The following is a 21,671-nucleotide window of genomic DNA, read 5'->3' on the forward strand; positions in this document are numbered from 1 at the left end:
CCAGAGTTGTAAAGTGCTGAGAGAATTTGTGTTTCACAGAATTTTAGCATGAGCTCTGAAAAACAAAATAGCATCAAATGACATTAGGAATTGAACTCAGCCATATACAGCAATGTGAGACCAACAATAGTTCACAGTCTGGTTGGAGTTCAGACAGCATGTCACATAACAGTGAAACTCAAAGAACCTGGTGAAAATGGCTGGATTATTCATCTAAATATTGCCCATAAAATGGAAACAATAACTCAGCATAATGCCCAGATGCACACTATTAATCATTTTCGCCGAGAAAACCTGAGAGATCATATTAAATGTTTTGTCTTCATTGATCCATAGGAGTTAAATGTTTTGGTTTCATATCCTTCTGTTCTTGTAATGACTAGGTATCTCAACACTTGCCTTAAACTTTTGTGAATGTCTGTTGTAGAGGCAGATGTGCTTACTTCATTCAGTTGTGCATCTGTTGGTTCTGGGCACCAGTGTCGGCAGTTGTAGGATTGAAAGGAGTAAGCTACATGAATATTGTGGTCAGGTGAAAAAGAAATCAATTTACAGCTGTGATCATAGAGCATTGTCAACAAAACCAATACATGTGACTTTTACTCTGTGTCTGCTCAAAGCTGCTTATATACAGTTTTTATGTGCAGTTTTAGTGTTGGGCTATTATTACTTGTGCAATGTTAATTAACATGTATTTGAAAAGTTCTATTTACTTAGCTTTTGGCTCTTTTGTCGCTCTTTGCCCAGTCATTCATGATTCACTTATTGTGTTCTGTAGTGTAACAACCTTCAGGGATATTGAATAAGTCATTACTCTAATGCAAAGTAAGTATCTGTTAAGAACTAAATCTGTATCTGAGAGGTAAAGGGAAATAAGTCCAATATCTTTAGTTTCAGCTTAAGACCATATCAGTCACACTCGCACACTACTTCATTTGTGGAAGATGTATGACAGTCCTGCTCTAGCCCATGGCTGATTTAGCATTGTTAAATGGACATCCACACTTTTAACTATGCCTAAATCAACCATGATCTGGAAGAGAATTGCAGTTTATCTTCTATAAATGAATCATTGTGTAAAAATGACCAATGTGGTCTTAAGTCAAAACTACAGGAATTGGACATAAGCTCTTATATTCCATATGTGCTTACAAGTGGCAAGACGTAACGTAATAAAGGAACAGCATCTGAAGACAGAGCTATTGGTGTTGTGATGTGCAGCAATTTTAGTAGCTGTATGGTTGAGTTTGCAGTTGGCCTTAGATTGTAGGTGGCCATTCATGTGCGGTGGATGGCTGATTAGTTGTCATTCCTACATAAAATACTTAGCAATAAGTACAGTACATTTGGCATATAACATGGCTGCTTCCAGATATTGCCCTATTTTTTTTATAAAATAAGAAATTCACTTCAATGGACTTGGTGGGAGGTAGCGGGTGCAGGTATAGGACAGGTCTTGCAAATGGGTCGTCCAGAGGGGAATGATCTGTGTGGTGCAAGGTTGGGAGGGCTATGGAGGGAAGAATGTTGTGTAAGTTGAGAAGGCGATGAAATGGTAGGATTTTAGTGTGTGGTTGAGTTTTTCATGGCTTGGCCAGTAGTGGTTTTTAAGAAGAAGACTTGTCACTGACTTGTTCACAGTGGCATCAGGTTTGAGAGGTGGCACAAAAGGACTAGCAGCGTAGAATACTTTATGCAAATGCTTTGGCAAGGGTATCAGTATATTGGGTTTCTCCTGTTTCCCACTGTAGTTTTGGCACCCATGGCTGCCTAGGTTACAGGAAATAAACTTTTTAATGGAAATGGATTTTTGAGAAAATTTTGGAAGCACGAATTCGGGCAAAATTAGAAGGAAGAATGAGAGAAGAGCAACATGGTTTCAGAACAGGAAGGTCCATGGTGGATGTAATTTTTTGGTAAGACAACTGCAGGAACATAACTATGAATATGGAATAGTAGTGGACGTAGAAGCAAGTGTGGAAAGCCCTGGAGAACAGAGGAGTAGCAAAACAGATTTTTTGGAGGATAAGGGAAATGTACCATGGAAATGTGAGCTGCGTGAAGGAGAGAGATCAGCTTGGATTGAACACAGGAATGGCTTGAGGCAGGGAAGTGCACTTTCACCATTACTCTTCATTGTAGTGATGGATGATATAATGAGTACAATAGCACAAGTAATTGGTGAAAGGGAGATGAAAGCTGTGGTGCTTGCAGATGATCTGATGATTTGTGGGAATAAGAAGGGGGAAGTATAAGAGCAGTTGGACGTATGGGAACAAACAGCACAAGAATACAGTATGAAATTTAGTATAAGTAAGAGATGATTATCACAACAAGAAAGAAGGAGAGAGGAACAATGGGAATAACAATTGGTAGGGAACAGTTGAGGAGAGTGGGAGAGTTTCAAGTACCTAGGAAGCCTGATAAAGGAAGATGGAAAAAAACGACAGAGAAATAAACGAGCAGGGGAGAAAAGCAGAAGCATTTTGGAAGAGTGTCAGAAGCCTGATATGGAGCAAGGATGTATCCCAAATCAGTAAAAAAGTTATATACCAGTCGTACTATGTCCCGATCATGACATATGCATGAGAAACCTGGGTTATGAAAGGAAGTGAAAAAAGCGAAGTACAAGCTAGTGAGATGAAATTGTTGAGAAACAATATTTGAGTAACAAAGATAGACAGGTTAAGAAATGAGAGGATCAGAGAGTTAATGAAGGTGAAACCCTTACAGGAGGAGATAGAGAAATCAAGGCTGAGATGTTATGGACACGTTAAGAGAATGGAGGATACCCAGGAGGATACACGAGATGAAACTGGAAGGAAAGAGACCAAGAGGAAGACCAAGAAACAGATGGCTGAAAGGAGTAGAGGAATGTGTCCAGAAGAAAGGAAAAGACTGGACCAAGATGAAGACGGAGAGATGGTGGCAAGACAGAAGATGATGGAGAGGACTATGTTCCATACAGACCCAACCAGAGGCTGGAAACTGTCCAAGATAATGACGATGGATGTGGCTTTGGTGACCAGTGGATTTGATATAAATAGAAGTATTTATTGAGTCATCTGAGAGGCAGAGATAAATATCTCAGAAAGTATCTTGTTGAGTCAAGAAGGAACTTGTGAATCAGATTTGTTAGCAGTTATTGAGGTTCTGAAGGAAAGAGAACAGACTGTCCTAGTCATGTATCCATATTGTGAAGATACCATCACTAAGTCTAAACCGGGTAAGAGGTTTTAGGTGGTGAGTCGAGTAGATAGGTATGGTTCCTTTAGGCATTTTCATGATTTGTTTGTAAAATTACGTTCAAAGGAGAAACGAGCATGGGTTAAAACATGGTTGACTGAAAGAATTGTGAAGCATGTCATGTATTTTGTATCAGGACACTGGAGAGGTCATGACAGCAGTGTCACTGGCATGAGGGATATTGGTGTAGATGTTCATATAATTAACACCAACAAGAAGTCTGGTAGTAATGGGTCAGGAACTGCGGAGAAACAGTGAAGCATGGGATTAATGTCTTTGATGTGGGAAGGGTGACTGGAAAATTGATTGGAGATGTTTATTAATGAAATCAGAGAACTTTGTGTGGGAGCGTACCTCTCAGTTGTCACACACCGTTTTTGTCCACTGCTTCTGTCAGCCTGAGCAACCACTCACAAACAATCAGTGACAATGCAACCATGGGTGGGCATTTGGATGTCTGTGTGATTATGTGTGTGAAAAGGTGTGCTTATGCTAAAAAAAGAATGGTAGATAAAACTATTACTTTCACTGCGCTGTTACAAGTTACATGAGCTACAAGTTATATGAGCTACAAATGAATTGTTTGTTGTTCTCATTTCTGTTTATTGTTCCCATCTTGGAGTTTCTGTTATTGTAAGCTCACATGTCAATAATTCAGTCAGTTAACATTTGTTTTCTCTTTTCCAGGTTTGAAATAGCAATATTTGTTCTAATTTTTTTAAACATGCTAACAATGGGTATTGAGCATTACAATCAGCCTCACGCCATATTTTTTGTACTAGAAGTTAGTAACGCCTTTTTCACTACTGTTTTTGGACTTGGTAAGTTTATGCCATTCTTTTGTAATGTGCAGCATAATTTTACAGTGCAATATTTAGTTTTTCTAAAGTGGATAACTGCATTTGTTTTACAGAAGCAATTGTGAAAATAATAGGTCTGCGCTACCACTACTTCACCGTTCCATGGAATCTGTTTGATTTTTTACTTGTAGTAGCATCAATTCTTGGCATTCTCATGGAGGATATCATGATTGATTTTCCTGTTTCACCAACACTATTAAGAGTTGTAAGGGTTTTTCGTATTGGCAGGATACTTAGGCTCATCAAGGTATGTATATAAGTACAGCTCCTCAATGAGATTTCCGTGAAAATAATGTCAGTGGCTCACATTCCTTTTTTTCCTCAATACACTTACAGGCAGCTAAAGGAATACGGAAACTACTGTTCGCATTAGTGGTTTCACTGCCAGCTCTCTTCAACATAGGAGCTCTCCTGGCATTGATTACATTTATTTATGCTATTATTGGTATGTCTGTGTTTGGACATGTTAAACAGACTGGTGCCTTAGATGATATGGTTAATTTTGAAACTTTTGGGAGAAGCATGCAGCTCCTTTTCAGGTAATAATTTTTGCATATAGCATACAACAAATCTCAAAAATGTATCCTCATTTCATATTAAAGGTAGTTATAACATTTTGTACTGTCAGTACAACTTTTAGTTTAATTTTCTGTATATATCTCTTCTATAAGGATCATGTAAATACACAAGGGCTGGAGTTGTTATCGTGTATTGACTGTGCACCACTACAATAGCTTGCACACTATTTTATGGTACTTTATGTTCAGTCTTCAAGTAACAACACTGTTTTAATGGGATCATTACTTCTGAAAAGGCAGTATATTACCTATCCCTCATCATTATATCATATTATAAGATGAACTGAAAATCAGTAAAACACACAGATCATACAGTGGAGGGCACACAGTGAGGAACATAGATGTCATTACATATTTAAAGAGCAATGTAATGCAAGGAGAAAAATAATTAACTCTTTCTATTGTTTACAAATTTCCTTTCCCAATTCCAGGTGACTTGTTTTTAGTCACATTATACCTTGACCTGGAAGTTTCATTCTCCTACACATTTCTCCATCATACAGTGAAGAAGAGATTTATTTCAGTGACTTTAATGCTGTGACCTGTATATTTACTTTCCTCATGAGATGAATGGTTATTTCTGCAGATGATGCCTTCTAATTTTCAAAAGTTACTTGTTGTATAAGCTCATCACAAAAGTAAAAATACATTGTGTGTGTGTGTAGTTGTGGATAAATGTGATAATAGCTAAGTCATTACACTTATTATTTTTGCAGGTTAATGACTTCAGCTGGTTGGAACGACGTTCTCGAATCCTTGATGATTCAGCCACCAGATTGTGATATAAACTTTAACAATCAGCCAAATGGAAACTGTGGCTCTCCACTTCTTGCAATAACATACTTTACAAGCTTTATTATTATTAGTTATATGATTGTTATTAACATGTACATTGCTATTATTCTGGAAAACTTCAACCAAGCTCATCAAGAGGAGGAAATTGGAATTGTTGAAGATGACCTAGAGATGTTTTATATACGCTGGTCAAAGTAAGTATTTACTATATTAATTGGTTGCTATGATATAGAAAAATAAGTGTATTCTTCTATTTAGTATTTGCAGTATCTTGAGTTTCGTAAAAGAAAAAAAAAATGACTCGTCTGAAGGACCACATGAGGTACAGTCAGACCGGAAAAGAAAGTTATGCGCTTTAGAATTCTTGTGGTCCCCAGCAGTTTCTGTAGCTATACAAGGTATAATCAAAAAATACAGTGACTTAATTTTTTTTTTTGCAACAACTGCTGATGCTACAACCATTTTATGTAATTTGTCAGATGGCCTGATTTGCTGAGACAGCGGAATCAAGTTGGCACATGTTTTGACTTGTCAGTCAGCATCCAGAGATGCTAGAATGATATTGTGTTTTCCATGTCTGTCATGCATCATGGATTTTGAACAACATATGAATATTAAATTCTGTTCCATGTTGCAAAAAAGTGAGAAACAAACTCATGAATTGTTGAAATTGGCATATGCCATAATGCTGTAACTCTGAAGACTTTTTAAAAGTGTTTTGAGCAATTTAAAAGTGGAAATGAGTTGGCAGAAGACTAGAAATGTTTGGGACATTTGTTGATCTCTAAACCAGAGGAAAATAAGCGAAAATTGATCATTCAGACAGGCAAATATCTAGTTGAGAGCTTACCAAAGCACTTAACATCACATACTGGTCTGTGCAAAGCATTTTATCGTCTATTTGTAAATGGCATGAGTGAATGCAAATTTTTTTTAAAACTTTTGAGTGATGAACAGAAGGAAAATCTTGTCACTTTGCCCAGAGTTGAAGGATTGTCTTCATTTAGATCTAGGCTTTGTGTCCAAAATTGTAACTGGAGATGAAACTCGGGTCTGTGGATATGACCCTGACATGAAAATTCTGAGATCCCTATGCAAAATCAGTGAATCTCCTCTCACTAAAAAGGCATGTCAATCAAAATTGAATATCAAAGTCAGGCTCATTGTATTTTTCATTATTGAGGGCATAGTGCAATAAGGATTCATTCCAAGGGGAAAAACTGTAAATGCCAAATTTAATGAGGGTTTATTGTAACATCTGCGAAATAATGCATGAAGCAAGAGACCAGAAAAATAGACCAATGACTTCCTTTTCCTTCAAGACAATGCACTGTGCCACACTTCAGTTTTGATTGCAAGTTTTTCACCAGAAAAAGTGTTCCTTTCTGGTTCAAAGTGAATGTTTCTTTGTCTGATTTCTGATTCAAAATGAAAAAATATTTTGGGAGTATTCAACAGTTGTATTATTCAGGCAATTTTCTTACAAACAAATGGCCTTATAATTGCAGGAGATGTTATTTTTATGTTTTGCAGCCATATGTTACATAGAAAAAAATGCTATGTTTGTGTGGTGCTAGTCATGATGTGGCTGTCAAGAATAAAATCATGTTCTCATAAATCTGTTAAAACTTTGTTTTCACCTCTTTCTTGCCAAGTATGACAAGGCCAAATACGAGACAGTTGCATTGTACAAATTCTTTCCTTACTGTGTCAGCTCTATGGTTTCACAGCATCAGTGGTTGAATTTTAGTGTGTAGATTTTAATTCAGTGATTTCTGTATTATTGTTTGCATCAGTGGCAGCTTTGTTCTTTAAGCATATGTTTGTTGCTGTGCTTGGTATTTTTTCCTTTCCAGGAATGAAATTCAAAAACAGAAATCTTTAAGTGACAATAACTAAACAGAAATTAACTTCAGAACAAAATTGCAGAGAAATACAGTTTACTTAAAACTGAACAAACATACACTTCCTGAGAAAATGTAAAACGAGTCTTTTTCATTTGCTGTCTGACATTAAAAATCCTACATGCAGTTTGCATTAGATAATGATTTTGATAATAATTAGTGAGACATTTACCAGTATGCAAAGGTACACTGTTCCAAGGAAATTGAACCACCGGGTTTGGGAGGAAATGAGCTTATAAAATTAATATGTTGCATGTAACAAGATAACATGATCAGTCCATTGGGTTGCAAGATTACAAAAAGTTTAATTGAATGTATAAAACAAGTCAGTTTATTTATTCATTCATTATGTTTTGTAGATCCTTCTATGAAGAATGTGGAAGGTCAACATTAACCTATCAAGGTCCAGGAGGTCTGTTCACAAAATTCCAGAACTTTGTCCCAAAATTTTTCTGTGTTTTCCTTTTACTTATTGTGCACAGTCTCCTTCAAACTCTCCTCCGCCCAAAGCCATTTCCACTTCTGGAAGTAGCCTTCATATGCCTCTTGCTGGATCATCTGAAGTGCTGTCTGTAAATTTTCTTTTATCTCATCTGTCATTGCAAATCTTCATCCTTTCAACAGAGCTTTCAACATTAGAAATCAAGAGCCCGGAGGATGAGGGAGCAAAGTGATTTCATTTTCTGTGCAATATTCATGCACCGGCAGGGATGAATGTGCAGGTGCATTATCATGATGCAAGAGCCATGAATTGTCTTGCCACATATCGGGTCATTTTTTCACATGCATCACAACATGTCCCGATAGTACCATTGATTAATGGGTTGTCCCTGTGGTACAAATTCATGATGAACTAATCCTTCAAAGTCAAAGAAAACTATCAGCATGGCTATGATATTTGACTTGACCTGACAAGCTTTTTTTGGTCTTGGAGAACCTTTTCCGACCCATTGCGAAGATCGAACTTTGGTCTCAACATCATAATTGTGGACCCACATCTCATCAACAGTTATGACTTTCTTAAGGAATATCTCAGTCCTAAACCTCTACACAGATTGTGAAGCAAAGGTCTTTCTGGTCTTGACTCATGAGCCATGGGTGAACTTGGCAGCAACACGATGCATTCCAAGATGCTGTGTCAGGATTTCATATCATGATCAGCTGAAATGTTACATCCTTCTCCAATCTCTCAGATGGTCAGTCTTTGATTGGCGTGCACAAGTTTGTTGACATTCCTGTCATGAGTGTCATCGGTAGACATCGAAGGGCATCCTGAAAGAGGGTCATCTTTAACTTCTGTGTGGACATTTTTAAACCATGTTAACCATTCGTAACACCAAATAAGGCTTAAGCACTCATCACCACAAACTTCCTGAATCATTTGGTGTGTCTCTGTGAAGATTTTCTTGAGTTTCATAAAAATTTAATGCAGACATGTTGCTCCTCTAACTCTGCCATCTTGAAATTTGCAAACTGTGCAGTAAAATGCTCTACTCAATACAAAATTCAACAATAAATAACAGACATACAACAGTGGAAGTTCTGGCAGTTACACATTAAACACAGGCATATGCAGGGCTGCAAACCTCATTTCAGTCCAACACACCATTGGCAAGAAATTACAAATGTTCCAGAATTTTTCGAACAGACACCCTACGTTAATAATATGCAGTATATTTTAAGAATTAATATTGTATTTTGCTTAATAATTAACACTCATTAATGTGTCAGGTAACAATGGCTAAAATTAATATAAGTAAAACCTGAAGAACGATAAAAAGCTCATTCCCTCATTTTTCCTATAAAGCCAGTCTTTGTCTTCTACTGCTTGCATAGTATTTACTTGGCTGTACATCTACAGCTATACTCTCTGAACATCATGAGGTGCATAGCAAGAGTATGTGTCATTTTACCAGCTATTAGGGTTTCTTCCTGTTCCATTCACATATGGTGTGTGGGAATAATGATTTTTTAAATGTCTCTGTGCATGCAGTAATTATTCTAATCTTATCCTTGTGATCCCTGTGTGAGCAATATGTAGGGCTTTGTAGCATATTCCAAGAGTCATCCTTTAAATCAGTTTGGAAAATGTGTTAATAGACTTTCTCAGGATAGTTTACATCTATCTACATGAGTTTTCCAGTTCAGTTCCTTCAGTATCTCTGTGACACTCTCCCACAGATTAAACAAACCTGTGACCATTTGTGCTGCTGTTCTCTGTATACATTCAATATCCCCTGTTAGTCCTATCTGGTGTGGGTGTACAGGTCCCACACACTTGTGCAATATTCTAGAACCAGTGGCACAAGTGATTTGTGAGTAATCTCCCTTGTAGACTTATTGCAGTTCTCCAGTATTCTACCATTAAATCAAAGTCTACCACCTGCTTTACCCATGACTTGAACCTATGTGATCATTCCATTTCATATCCCTAAAAAGTGTTACACCCAGATATTTGTATGAGTTGGCCAATTCTAATGGAGACTCATTGATATAGTCATAGTTTACAATATTTTTTTCATTTTGTGAAGTGCAAAATTTTAGATTTCTGAACATCTAGAGCAAGTTGCCACTCTCTCCATCACATTGAAATCTTATCAAGATCTGACTGAATATTTATGCAGCTTCTTTCAGATAGTGTTTCATTATAGATACGTGCATCATCTGCAAAAAACTTGATTTTGCTATTAATATTGTCTGCAAGGTCATTAATATACAACATGAACAGCAAGGGTCGCAACACACTTTTGTGGGGCATACCTGAAGTTACTTCTACATCTGACAATGACTCTCCACCCAAGATAACATGCTGTGTTCTTCCTACCAAGAAGTCCTTAGTTCAGTCACAAATTTCACTTGATGATGTCCCATATGACTGTACTTTTGACAATAAGTATAGGTGTGGTACTCAGTCAAATGCTTTTTCGAAATCAAGAAATTCTCATCCTGTTCAAGATATCTCATTATGTTTGAGCTCAGAATATGTCCTAAGATTTTACAACAAATCGGTGTCAATGATATTGGATGGTAGTTTTGTGAACCACTTACACTACCCTTCCTGTAGACAGGTGTGACCTGCACTTTTTTCCAAGAGCTGGGCACAGTTTTCTGTTCAAGGGATTTACAATAGATTATAGTTGGAAGAGGGCCTAACTCAGCCAGAAATTCAGTATAGAATCTGACAGGGATTCCATCAGAGCCTGCAGCTTTGTTCAGTTTTAACTATTTCAGCTGTTTCTGAACACCACTGAGGTTAATGATTATTTCATTCATCTTTTCAGTGGTGTGAGGGTTAAACTGGGGCAGCTCTCTTGGGTATTCCTTTGTAAAGGAGCATTTGAAAACAGAGTTAAGCATTTCAGCTTTTGCTTTGCTACTCTCAATTTTAGTTCCTGTCTCATTCACTAGGGAATGGACTCTTAACTTTGGTGCCACTAACAGCCTTTACATATGACCAGAGTTTCTTTGGGTTCTGTGAAAGATCACATGGCAATACTCTGTTACAGTAGTCATTGAAGGCATCACACATTGCTCTCTTGACAGCCAAATGTGTTCCATTCAGAATTTCATTTTATATAGCCCTATGCTTTGTTTTACACCTGTTATGCAGTAATCTCTATTTCTTTATAAGTTTCTTTACAGTTACTGTATAGCATGGAAGTTCCCTCCCATTATGATCTGTTCTACTAGGTACATATATATGCAGAGCATGGTCAACTATTTTTTTTTTTTAAACTTGAGCAAGACTTCCTCTATATGCTCCTGTCTTGTGCTGAAAGTTTCAAGTTCCTCATTGAGATATGACACTATTGATTTTTTCTCTAGTTTAGTGAACATATATATCTTTCTGTTACTGATAATTACCAAAACATAACAATTTACTACACACTGTAACAACAGTGACTGTTTACAATGATCATTTTACTATCTGATGCCAATGACAGGGGTTAAATAAAATAAATAATCATATAGTTTACAGAAGAGAGGCATAATAAGATACGTACACTTCAGAATGAGATTTTCACTCTGCAGCGGAGTGTGCGCTGATATGAAACTTCCTGGCAGATTAAAACTGTGTGCACCGACCGAGACTTGAACTCGGGACCTTTGCCTTTCGCGGGCAAGTGCTCTACCATATGAGCTACCGAAGCACGACTCACGCCCGGTCCTCACAGCTTTACTTCTGCCAGTATCTCGTCTCCTACCTTCCAGACTTTACAGAAGCTCTCCTGCGAACCTTGCAGAACTAGCACTCCTGAAAGAAAGGATACTGCGGAGACATGGCTTAACCACAGCCTGGGGGATGTTTCCAGAAACAAGGTTACATTTCTGGAAACATCCCCCAGGCTGTGGCTAAGCCATGTCTCCGCAGTATCCTTTCTTTCAGGAGTGCTAGTTCTGCAAGGTTCGCAGGAGAGCTTCTGTAAAGTCTGGAAGGTAGGAGATGAGATACTGGCAGAAGTAAAGCTGTGAGGACCGGGCATGAGTCGTACTTCGGTAGCTCATACGGTAGAGCACTTGCCCGCGAAAGGCAAAGGTCCCGAGTTCGAGTCTCGGTCAGTGCACACAGTTTTAATCTGCCAGGAAGTTTCACGTACACTTCAGTTTTTATCAGAATTTACAGAGATGGCCAGTTTTCTTCTTTTAGCCTGTTGGCAGAATTCGTGATACATGCAGAGATATGTTAAACGGTGGTCTGAATGCCAGCTTTCATCTAAGGAAAAGCTACTGCAGCATAATACATGGACTTCAACAAGCAGACTTTAAATTAATACCCATTTAATGTAAAGTATGTGATAATGAAAAGCAAAAATTATATAATACATAGTTGTACACTACAGATGTATATGGACTATGATCTCCAAGGAAGTTCGGAGTTATTATTACTACTCCCTACCGTTATTGAACTATGTCTAGGAGACAAAAATCTAATTGCTATACCACAACAATGAATCTGGAGAAATTAAGAATTTTGCTGTAACCAGTAAATAAAACAATATACTAGCAAGATAATAATTTCTCCTTGTAAGACAGCACCCTGTAACATGCCAACATTTGCAGTTAGAAAGAAAACAGACTTTCACAAGAGTAAGTAGTAGCACAGTTCTTATTGAGTTCACTGCATAATATCAAGAGCAGAATCACAAGTTTTCTAATCACACCCAAAAAAATATACACTGCCTGAAAAAAAAGTGAAGCACGAAGAAGACATAGTTGGATGTCAATGTTTTAATCTTGTACAAATATACACTCTCATGTCAGTATAACTTCATACATGTAAACACCATCAGTGGGCATGTAAATGATTTAGAGATGCAATTCTCTGAGACAGGTATAACCAGAGTGCATTAGTGTTGTTCGTGTTTAGTCTTATTACCTGACAGGGTAGTGTATATACACCAGACATTCAGTGTTCACTGTGAAGAACACAAAGGTGCTGCATACTCATGTGAAACAGAATTATCATTAGTTGACAAGAGTTTGAAAGGAGCATGATTGTGGACCTTCATTTGACTTTCTTATTGAATCATGCATTATCCATATTGTGGGTCATTCAGATGTGACATAGCCCAGTATTGTCCTGTGTGGCAACATGAGGGCAGGCATACTCAGTGTCAAAGTTTCAGTGGGCCATACTGGACCACCACAAAGCTCAGCAAGCACTCCTTTACATCTGTTTCTCCCATGTGAGAATATGGAATGGACTGCCTGTACTGTTCTGTGTCATCATGCACCATTGGTCACAGACTTGCAGCAGCTAGATTATAGACTTACTATCATGACCATTGTCACTGAGTATGATGGCAACCTGGGAGAAGTCCCATTTTTCCTATGTTTCGGAGAGGCCGTCATGGTGTGGGGAGCCATTGTGTATGACTTCAGGTCATGGCTGGTAGTGATTGAGGGAACTCCAATGGCAGAATGGTAAATCACAGACATCCCGCATCCTCATGTGTTATATGTCATTGTAAAAGTAAAATGGTGCCATTTTTCAACAGTGTAACACTCTTCCACACATGACATGTGTCTCTATGAAATGTCTGCATGATGATCAGGTACTCTTGTGGCCAACAAGATGCCCAGATGTGCGGTACCAGCTTGGAGATCAACTCCACCCTGTGCCAGTGTATCCATCATATCAAGGACCAGTTACAACAGTTGTGGGCCAGCAGTCATAACGCTATTGTATTCTCTCCTTCTAGGAGAGAATACAATGGTATTATGACACCTTTCTCAAGCAAATCAGTGACAGAGTTGGTGCAGCATCATACTGATTCTGGCAGTGTATACTGCCACTGAATAAGCATATTAAAAAGTAACTGAACACAAAATAAGATTTTCAAGGAAAAATTAAATTATCATCCATGGACATATAGTTCCTATTAAATAAAAATCATGTAAATGTGTTAGATATACATCATAAATCTATTAAACTTCAGTGTTTGGGAAGACATTTCTCTACTACACAAAATATAGGAACATATAGAACCCATTTAGAATGTCAGATATCACTGGCAGCAGACCTGAGAGCCATATATTGAACATACCCGCTGACAAAGTCTGAAGACTTGCTTCTTAATCTGAATTAATATTGTAGCTCCAAACTGTAATATGTGTGCATAAATCATATGGATTCTCATGAAAGAGACAGCTGATATTCACTCTTACCTATACATAGTTATTATTGGCACAGTCTTATGAGTGATTACATTATTTCTTTGTTGGTATGTCTTCCTTCTGACTTTCACATGGCTTTCATCAACAGGGTCTCTTGCACACTAGCTCATGATGTTCGGAACACTTACGCGTTATTGTGCTTTTCCTTTGCTTTGTTTCAAAGTGCATATCCCTACATATACAGAAAATGGACAATTCAGATAATTTTAATGAGCATTCTACATTTAGTTGATAAAGAGATTTCAGAAATCTATGCTGAGCTGTCTTTCTGTAAACAAGACTCAGTCAGAGCAATGCAAACTTTCTCTAAAGTTTATCACGTATAATGCATTCCAATTATTACTGAAGGTCAACATAAGATTATTTTATAGAGATGCAAAAGATAAAAGGATTACAAAGTTGTTTATACTGCATTCCTTTGTTTCAGGTACGATCCACATGCAACACAGTTCATTCGGTTTTCACAACTTTCAGACTTCATTGCAAGTCTTGACCCACCACTGGGTATACCTAAACCAAATATTGTGGCACTTGTCAGCTTCAATCTCCCAATCGCTCGAGGCAACAAGATTCATTGTTTAGATATTTTGCATGCCTTAGTGAAATATGTTCTTGGACATGTAGAAGAAACTGAAGAGTTTAAAAAGGTGAGTTTATACTTACTAGACCTTATATATTTATTCCAACATAGATCTTTATTTTTAGAGGTATCTAATAAAATGTTAGTACATTTGTGTGTGAGGTGCACTTAATAATCCAGTATTGTCAGAAAGTAAGAATGGCACAGTGAAAAGAATTTAAAGATAAAGGAAGGAGGAACAAAGAAGCATATGGAAGGAAGAGGGAGAAATAAAGGAGAGGAAATAGTAGAGGAGATAAATTCTGTTGATCAGAACATGGAATGTTAGATACCTTCATCATGTCGGTCTATTAGAGAACATAAAAAGAAAAATGGTTAACTTGAAACTACATGTGTAGGAAATTAGTGAAATTGAGTAGCAGGAAAAACAAGACTTCTAGTTGGGTGAGCAGATGGTTATCAACACAAAATGAAATAAGAGTTATGCAGGAGTAATTCGAACAATGAACAAGAAAACAGGGATGTGGGTGAACTGCTACAAACTGTGTAACAAACAGATTATCATAGTTAAGATAGACACAAAGTCATTACCCACCATAGTAGTACAAATATATCCACCTAGTGGTCCTGCAGAGGATGAAGAGCTTGTGAAAATGTATTATTTTGCATATCATCATCTTACGACGCAAAATTTAGCCCCATATAGAAATGTATTAATGCATACTTATCTTTTGTGCATATCCAATCTTGCACATCTTCCACTACTCATGCTGCTTATATGTGGCTTTTGTACTACTTTTCCTCCCAACATCCCATTGTCATCATATTTTCTGTGTGTGTGTGTGTGTGTGTGTGTGTGTGTGTGTGTGTGGAAATGTTTTCAAGTTCATACAGCCACTTCATTTATATGGTTTACTATTCAAGTTCATTAAAATGATATCAGGGGGTGGCGGCATGAGAGGGTGGCAAAATAAGAATATATTTTGCAAATGTAACAAATTCCATATGTAATATGGCAGTTAATTTCCTTAATATTGTTGTCAGTGTTACTGCTAAACACCTCCCTCTGCATTAATGTTTTAAAATTGCAGTTGCAAGATCAGATGGACATAAAATTCAAGAAACAGTTCCCCACAAGAAAGGAACTGGAGATTGTGTCTTCTACAAGGATATGGAAACGACAGGATAAAGCAGCCAGGACAATCCAGAGGGCCTTTAGGGATTATGTAAGGTGAGTTTAATGTCATAAGACAGGAAAGTCAGTACTTTCATATGGTTTATTGCAAAGAGAAAACAACTCCAAAATTCATATCTCTTGGTTTCTCTTTTTAAAAAATGGAATAAAAATAATGAAATGAAAAGATGACAAAGCAGTGTGAACACATGAATAAACAACTTCAAAGATGTTGTTAAATAAAACATTTACCCTTTGTGTAGTGAGTTCCTCCTGTACTTGCTCTCTGAATGGTAGACTTTAGTCCTCAACAGTTCTGACCGTATATGTTTAACACAAGCTTTCAAGAAACACTGATGTGTTTCCAAAAGCTTAAGATTAAGTGCATCCATTGAAAAGAACTGCTCATCATACCATCAGATTTTTTATGAAGTTTTGTTCATAGTTAGGATATCCTTACACATAGTCTTACGGTGCATTATCTGCCACAATAGCTAACACAGAGTCGAGTTGGCCACATGAGGTAAAAGAATAAAAGAGAGTGCTATTTTAAACTGCATTCAAATAGATAAAAATGCGTGAATTTTTGTAGATCTTAAAACTAAAGCAAACACATCAGGGTGAAGAGCAGCACAATTAAAACACACACACACACACACACACACACACACACACACACACACACACCACATCGCATCACATCGCAAGAATCAGTAGTTTCAGGGAAAGGCTTCAATAAAATGAGTGATCTTATGTTTTAACCTGCACCTGTTTAAGTGCAAGTTTTGTAACATCTGCAAGAAAAATAATTGTTCTGCTTCATCCCACACTTTTCATACATCAATTAACCAGAGGATCATTATTATACAAATGATAACATTCTGGTCCACCATTGGCACACAGTAGTTTAGTACAAGTCCAGAGATTCATACCATGTATTTCCTTTAAAACAGGAAAAAATGGTTTCTGAGTTCATGAGCTGGTGCTTGCACATCTCTGTCATGGTAATTAGTGTTAAAATCTGGCACATCTTTAGGGTCGATCATCATCTAAATCCTAATTTGAACACAACAGGAATAGTGTTGCCCAAAGTCTCCATTAACAACTGTTTTCTGCCTTGCTTTAATTAATGAAGAACACCTATAAGATTTCTGGCAAGTGAGAACCTCACAGCTCAAGATTATGTCAGATTACAATTATGTTTGAAAAAGAACAAAATGTATACATTTCAGTGATGAAAATACTACTTCCCCAACACCATTGCAATGCAGTTGTTTTACATATTACCAGTTCCACAAACTTAGAGCATCTGTCAAAATCTATAGAGAAAAACATTATTATTTGCAAAAAGGCTGCATCTTACACTATGTTAAATATCTGTAAGGCCAACTTCACTGAGTCAAGTATGGCACATAGATTCAGGTAAATATTCTCTTTGTTTAGTGAGCATGAAATGACTGTTGTGTTTGATTTCAGTAACTTGTATATTACTCTTCAGGCTAAACAGGTCACTTCCGCTTATTTTTGAAAATAACATACTGACGTATTCATTACTTGAATCTAATAATACCATGCTGAAGAATCATGACATGGTCTAGATTTAATAAAATAATAGAAATTGATAAAGATCTAGTTTTGATGACATATTTGAACATACCAAGTTTCATTAATAGATCTGTTATTCCTACTACACGTTGTTAAATTATTGGTATGTCACTACAACATAGTCACTGTCCAGGAAAAGACCACATTATTCACATTTTTGGTCACTTCCTTATGATAATCTTGGACTTCAGAAAAGCTTGAGAGTGAAACTTAAATTGGTGTAAAGTGTCTTCATCTGAAGGTTCCCTTGGAATTTCATTGTGGGAAGTAATGCAAAACAAATACTGATATGAAAATATATTATAAAAAGGAAAACTGCTATTCACCATATAGCAGAGATGCTGAGTCGCAGATAGGCGCAACAGAAAGACTGTCACAAGTAAAGCTTTTGGCCATTAAGGCCTTTGGCAACAATAGATCTCACACACACACACACACACACACACACACACACACACACACACGAACACAAATGCAACTCAGACACACAGCTGCAGTCTCAGGCAACTGAAACCACACTGTGAGCAGCAGCACCAGTGCATGATGGGAGTGGCAACTAGGTGGTGGTAAGGAGGAGGTTGGGGTGGGGAGGAGGAGGTATACTATGGGGGGGGGGGGGGGGTGGACAGTGAACACCTGCAGGTTAGAAGGAGGGCAGGGGAGAGGTGGGGAGGGAGGGAAGCAGGGGAAAAGGATTGAAGTCAAAAGACTTAGTGTGGTGGCGGAATGATGGCTGTGTAGTGCTGGAATGGGAACAGGGAAGGGGCTGGATGGATGAGGACAGTGACTAACAAAGGTTGAAGCCAGGAGGGTAACAGGAATATAGGATGTATTGCAGGGAGGGTTCCCAACTGTCCAATTCAGAAAAGCTTGTGTTGGTGGGAAGGATCCATATGGCACAGGCTGTGAAGCAGTCATTGAAATGAAGGATGTCATGTTTGGCAGCATGTTCAGCTACAGGATGGTCCACTTGTTTCTTGGACACAGTTTGTCGGTGGCCATTCATGCAGACAGTCAACTTGCTGGTTGTCATGCCCAAAGAGAATGCAGCACAGTGATTGCAGCTTAGCTTGTAGATCACATGACTGGTTTCACAGGTAGCCCTGCTTTTGATGGGATAGGTGATGTTAGTGAGCGGACTGGAGTAGGAGGTGGTGGGAGGGTGTATGGGACAGGTCTTTCCTCTAGGTCTATTACAGAGGTATGAGCCATGAGGTAAGAGGTTGGGAGCAGGGGTTGTGTAAGGATGAATGAGTATATTGTGTAGGTTTGGTGGACAGCGGGATACCACTGTGGGAGGGGCAGGAAGGATAGTGGGCAGGACATTTCTCATTTCAGGGCATGATGAGAGCTAGTCAAAAGGAGAATGTAATTCAGTTGCTCCATTCCTGGATGGTACTGAGTTAAATGTTCCTATGTGGCTGGATGGTGGGTCTTTGGGAAGTGGTGGGAGACTGGAAAGACAAGGCACAGGAGATTTGTTTTAGTGCAAGATTGGGAAGATAATTACGGTCTGTGAAGGCTTCAGTGAGACCTTTGGTACATTTCAAGAGAGATCGTTTGCCACTGCAGATGCAATGACCACGGGTGACTAGGCTGTATGGAAGGCACTTCTTGGTATGGAATGGGTGGCCGCTGTCGAAGTGGAGGTATTGTTGGTGGTTAGTAGGTTTGATATGGACGGAGGTAATGATGGAGCCATCTTAGAGGTCAACATCTAGGAAGGTGACTTGTTGGGTTGAGTAGGACAAGGTGAAGCAAATGGGGGAGAAGCTGTTGAGGTTCTGGAGGAATATGGATACGGTGTCCTCACCCTCAATCCAGATCGCAAAGATGTCATCAGTGAATCTGAACCATGTGAGAAGTTTAGGATTCTGGGTTTTTAGGAAGAATTCCTGTAGATGGCCCATGAATAGGTTGTCATAGGATGGTGGCGTGTGGGTGCCCATAGCCATACCCTGGATTTGTTTGTAGGTAATGCCTTCAGAGGAGAAGTAATTTGTGTGAGGATAGTGTTGGTCATGGCAACTATGAAGGAGGTTGTTGGTTTTGAATCCCTCAGGTGTCGGGGAAAGTAGTGTTCAATGGCAGTAAGGCTATAAATTTCACAAAAATACACACAGACACGTGTGAAAATTCATGAAAAGGATGCAAAAGGGGGAAACAAGATGAAAATATAGGAGATTGATACAGGGAGAGTGATTAATTGGGAAGTATAGGATTAATTTTATCTGTGGGAGTAATGTGGGACACAAGATGCCGCACCAACAATCAGTGTGGTTTTGTAGCTATCTGCTGTGTGCATGGCTGAGATGGATGATACAGTGTGGCTCATAAGTAGAGCATGCAGTGCAATTTGTAGACGACAAGAGAAACACAGGAAAGAAGAGAAAGTATGGACATTGAGAATAGTGATGCAAAAGAAAATAGTAACAAAGGAAAACACCGCTGCGTTAGGATAGAAAAAAGCACGCATGCGCAACCGCAACTCACACACATGACTGCAGTTTCATTCAACTGAAACCACACTGTGAGCAGCAGCACCAGTGCATGATGGGAGTGGTGACTGGGTGGGGATAAGGAGGCTGGGGTGGGGAGGGGGAGGGATAGTATGGTGGGGGTGGTGGACAGTGAAATGCTGCAGGTTTGACAGTGGGTAGGGGAGAGGTGGGGAGGGGAAGTAGCAGAAAGGGAAGTCAAATGGTGGAATGACAGCTGTGTAGTGCTGGAATGGAAACAGGGAAGGGCTGGATGGGTGGGGACTGTGACTAATGAAGGTTGAGGCCAGGAGCACTTCACTGTCCCCCACCCCGCCCCAGCCTCCTTCTTACCCCACCCAGTCACCACTCCCATCATGCACTGGTGCTGCTGCTCGCAGTGTGGTTTGGTTGCCTGGGACTGCAGTCGTGCGTGTGAGATGCATTTGCATTTGTGTGTGTTTGTGTGTCTACATCTATTGCTGACAAAAGCCTTAATGGCCAAAAGGTTTGTTTGTGACTGTCTTTTTGTTGTGCCTATCTGTGACTCAGCATTTCCGCTATATGGTGAGTAGCAACTTTCCTTGTCATAATATTGTTCCATTCCATACTGATATGAAAAGTTGTATTTCACAGAGGACAGATACACCACAGTCCTGATACAACTCAGTTTTCCTTACCTACTGTTTAACTAGATAATGATTAACAGACTGTTATGACATTACTTTTCAAAGGAATTAACATTTTATTGTGGTTTAGTGGTTTATTATGTTTCTCGCTTTGGTGATCTTCTATTTTTTACACTTTGGTGCTGTTTTTTGATAGAAATGCAGTACCTGACTGCAGAACTGCAACAGTATGAAAAGGATAGACTGCTACTCACCACGTAGTCAAAATAACACAACAGAAATACATCTAAAAACAAAGAAGATGTAACTTACCAAACGAAAGCGTTGGTATGTTGATAGGCACACAAACAAACACAAACACACACACAAAATTCAAGCTTTTGCAACCAATGGTTGCTTCATCAGGAAAAAGGGAAGGAGAGGGAAAGACGAAAGGATGTGGGTTTTAAGGGAGAGGGTAAGGAGTCATTCCAATCCCGGGAGCGGAATGACTTACCTTAGGGGGAAAAAAGGACAGGTATACAGTCACACACCACACACATATCCATCTGCATATATACAGACACAAGCAGATATATGTAAAGGCAAAGAGTTTGGGCAGAGATGTCAGTCGGGGCGGAAGTACAGAGGCAGAAATGTTGTTGAATGACAGGTGAGGTATGAGCGGCGGCAACTTGAAATTAGCGGAGGTTGAGGCCTGGTGGGTAATGGGAAAAGAGGATATATTGAAGGGCAATCACGTGGGTGCTTTCACACGTGGCTGTACACGATCAAAAGCAGAGGCACGTGTGAAAGCACCCAAGTGATTTGCCAACTGACCTGCCTACACTGTGAAGCTTTCTATGTGGGAATGACCAGCAACAAACTGTCCATTCGCATGAATGGACACAGGCAGACAGTGTTGGTTGGTAATGAGGATCACCCTGTGGCTAAACATGCCTTGGTGCACGGCCAGCACATCTTGGCACAGTGTTACACCGTCCGGTTTATCTGGATACTTCCCACTAACACCAACCTATCAGAACTCCGGAGATGGGAACTTGCCCTTCAATATATCCTCTCTTCCCGTTACCCACCAGGCCTCAACCTCCGCTAATTTCAAGTTGCCGCCGCTCATACCTCACCTGTCATTCAACAACATCTCT

The 21,671-nt window shown here is 38.9% G+C and overlaps 1 protein-coding gene across 1 annotated transcript in view; it reads left to right on the forward strand.

Moving 5' to 3' along the window:
• Positions 1-21,671, forward strand: part of LOC126484672 (sodium channel protein 60E-like) — a 277,274-nt gene that overhangs the window by 245,321 nt on the left and 10,282 nt on the right. Inside the window, exons 24-29 of the mRNA XM_050108265.1 lie at positions 3,934-4,067; positions 4,160-4,353; positions 4,443-4,645; positions 5,401-5,673; positions 14,489-14,708; positions 15,733-15,872. Of these exons, the coding sequence (XP_049964222.1) occupies positions 3,934-4,067; positions 4,160-4,353; positions 4,443-4,645; positions 5,401-5,673; positions 14,489-14,708; positions 15,733-15,872 (1,164 nt within the window). The remainder of the gene's footprint in view (positions 1-3,933; positions 4,068-4,159; positions 4,354-4,442; positions 4,646-5,400; positions 5,674-14,488; positions 14,709-15,732; positions 15,873-21,671) is intronic.

The sequence above is a fragment of the Schistocerca serialis genome, chromosome 6 (genome assembly GCF_023864345.2).
Source record: "Schistocerca serialis cubense isolate TAMUIC-IGC-003099 chromosome 6, iqSchSeri2.2, whole genome shotgun sequence".
Taxonomy (NCBI): domain Eukaryota; kingdom Metazoa; phylum Arthropoda; class Insecta; order Orthoptera; family Acrididae; genus Schistocerca; species Schistocerca serialis.